The following is a 2,559-nucleotide window of genomic DNA, read 5'->3' as shown; positions in this document are numbered from 1 at the left end:
CCCGTGTCCCGGTATTTATGATCCAAGCGCAGGCATTGTTTACATTTAAATAACTCCCTTTTAGAAAAAAAGGTTACGCATCTAAGAATATAGGAATGGTAAAGTATGGATGAAAGCCTTCTTCTATCCCCGCGGCAACGAGCGGGGACGGGTACGCTAGTATATATATATATATATATATATATATATATATATATATATATATATATATATATATATATATATATATATATATATATATATATATATATATATATATATCCATAAGGACAAATGATTGGGTGCCGGTTAGCGTTTCAAATTTTGAGCACTTAACTGCCGATTGGCCACCAAGCCAACTACAAGGGATAAAAAACTGACCTCGACTGACTGGTTGATTGTTCCATATACCTGGGTAAATGAATCGGCCATATGGAAAAATTGTTACAGTGGCCAAAGCTGACTAGTCATATTGTCCTATATAATGATTTTAATTTCTGCGACAAACGGGGTACCAACCCTATGTGCATCTGGCTTATGTTCGCATGCACCTAGAAAAACGGGGTACCAACCCTATGTGCATCTGGCTTATGTTCGCAAGCACCTAGAAAAACCGGGTACCAACCCTATGTGCATCTGGCTTATGTTCGCATGCACCTAGAAAAACGGGGTACCAACCCTATGTGCATCTGGCTTATGTTCGCATGCACCTAGAAAAACGGGGTACCAACCCTATGTGCATCTGGCTTATGTTCGCATGCACCTAGAACAACGGATAGGTCGTATGGAACAATTGTTGGTCAATCTGGCTAATGTTCGCATGCACCTAGAAAAACGGATAGGTCGTATGGAACAATTGTTGGTCAATCTGGCTTATGTTCGCATGCACCTAGAACAACGGATAGGTCGTATGGAACAATTGTTGGTCAATCTGGCTTATGTTCGCATGCACCTAGAACAACGGATAGGTCGTATGGAACAATTGTTGGTCAATCTGGCTTATGTTCGCATGCACCTAGAACAACGGATAGGTCGTATGGAACACTTGTTGGTCAATCTGGCTTATGTTCGCATGCACCTAGAACAACGGATAGGTCGTATGGAACAATTGTTGGTCAATCTGGCTTATGTTCGCATGCACCTAGAACAACGGATAGGTCGTATGGAACAATTGTTGGTCAATCTGGCTTATGTTCGCATGCACCTAGAACAACGGATAGGTCGTATGGAACAATTGTTGGTCAATCTGGCTTATGTTCGCATGCACCTAGAACAACGGATAGGTCGTATGGAACACTTGTTGGTCAATCTGGCTTATGTTCGCATGCACCTAGAACAACGGATAGGTCGTATGGAACACTTGTTGGTCAATCTGGCTTATGTTCGCATGCACCTAGAACAATGGATAGGTCGTATGGAACACTTGTTGGTCAATCTGGCTTATGTTCGCATGCACCTAGAACAACAAACAGGTCGTATGGAACACTTGTTGGTCAGACTCTAGGCCCTCGGATGGAAAAACGTGACCGCGAGCCAAAGTCATCTTGTGTATCAGAATAAACATTTACCGGACGACACCCTATGCCGCCTTGTCGTACACCGACCCCAGAAGGTAACAAAAAAAAAAAAACAACGTTCTCACCGTCGGGAAATCGCGGAGGGTCATAAGATCTGACTAGGTAATTAATCAATTATCTACTCTTGCAAAAGTAAAGAACGCACGCGTCAACTATGTAGTGATAAATAACATCCAGTTCAGGATGTTCATGATATTATAAATAACATCCAGTTCAGGATGTTCATGATATTATAAATAACATCCAGTTCAGCATGTTCATGATATTATAAATAACATCCAGTTCAGGATGTTCACGATATTATAAATAACATCCAGTTCAATATGTTCATGATATTATAAATAACATCCAGTTCAGGATGTTCATGATATTATAAATAACATCCAGTTCAGGATGTTCATGATATTATAAATAACATCCAGTACAGGATGTTCATGATATTATAAATAACATCCAGTTCAGGATGTTCATGATATTATAAATAACATTCAGTTCAGGATGTTCATGATATTATAAATAACATTCAGTTCAGGATGTTCATGATATTATAAATAACATCCAGTTCAGGATGTTCATGATATTATAAATAACATCCAGTTCAGGATGTTCATTATATTATAAATAACATCCAGTTCAGGATGTTCATGATATTATAAATAACATCCAGTTCAGGATGTTAATGATATTATAAATAACATCCAGTTCAGGATGTTCATGGTATTATAAATAACATCAAGTTCAGGATATTCATGATATTATAAATAACATCCAGTTCAGGATCTTCATGATATTATAAATAACATCCAGTTCAGGATGTTCATGATATTATAAATAACATCCAGTTCAGGATGTTCATGATATTATAAATAACATCCAGTTCAGGATGTTCATGATATTATAAATAACATCCAGTTCAGGATGTTCATGATATTATAAATAACATCCAGTTCAGGATGTTCATGATATTATAAATAACATCCAGTTCAGGATGTTCATGATATTA

At 37.6% G+C, this 2,559-nt stretch overlaps 1 protein-coding gene across 1 annotated transcript; it reads left to right on the top strand.

Moving 5' to 3' along the window:
* Nucleotides 1-736: 736 nt before the first annotated feature.
* On the top strand, nt 737-1,483 carry LOC131930163 (involucrin-like). The gene has a single exon (XM_059286582.1). The coding sequence runs from the start codon at nt 737-739 to the stop codon at nt 1,481-1,483; it is 747 nt and encodes a 248-aa protein (XP_059142565.1).
* Nucleotides 1,484-2,559: the final 1,076 nt, after the last annotated feature.

The sequence above is a fragment of the Physella acuta genome, unplaced genomic scaffold (assembly GCF_028476545.2).
Source record: "Physella acuta isolate Inbredline_101_S28 unplaced genomic scaffold, ASM2847654v3 ptg000098l, whole genome shotgun sequence".
Classification (NCBI taxonomy): domain Eukaryota; kingdom Metazoa; phylum Mollusca; class Gastropoda; family Physidae; genus Physella; species Physella acuta.
Note: the sequence above shows the minus strand (reverse complement) of the source record. Positions and strands in the feature narration are given on the sequence as shown.

Coding starts and splice junctions, on each gene's coding strand:
- LOC131930163 (XM_059286582.1), top strand. CDS start 737: ATGCACCTAGAACAACGGATAGGTCGTATGGAACAATTGTTGGTCAAT.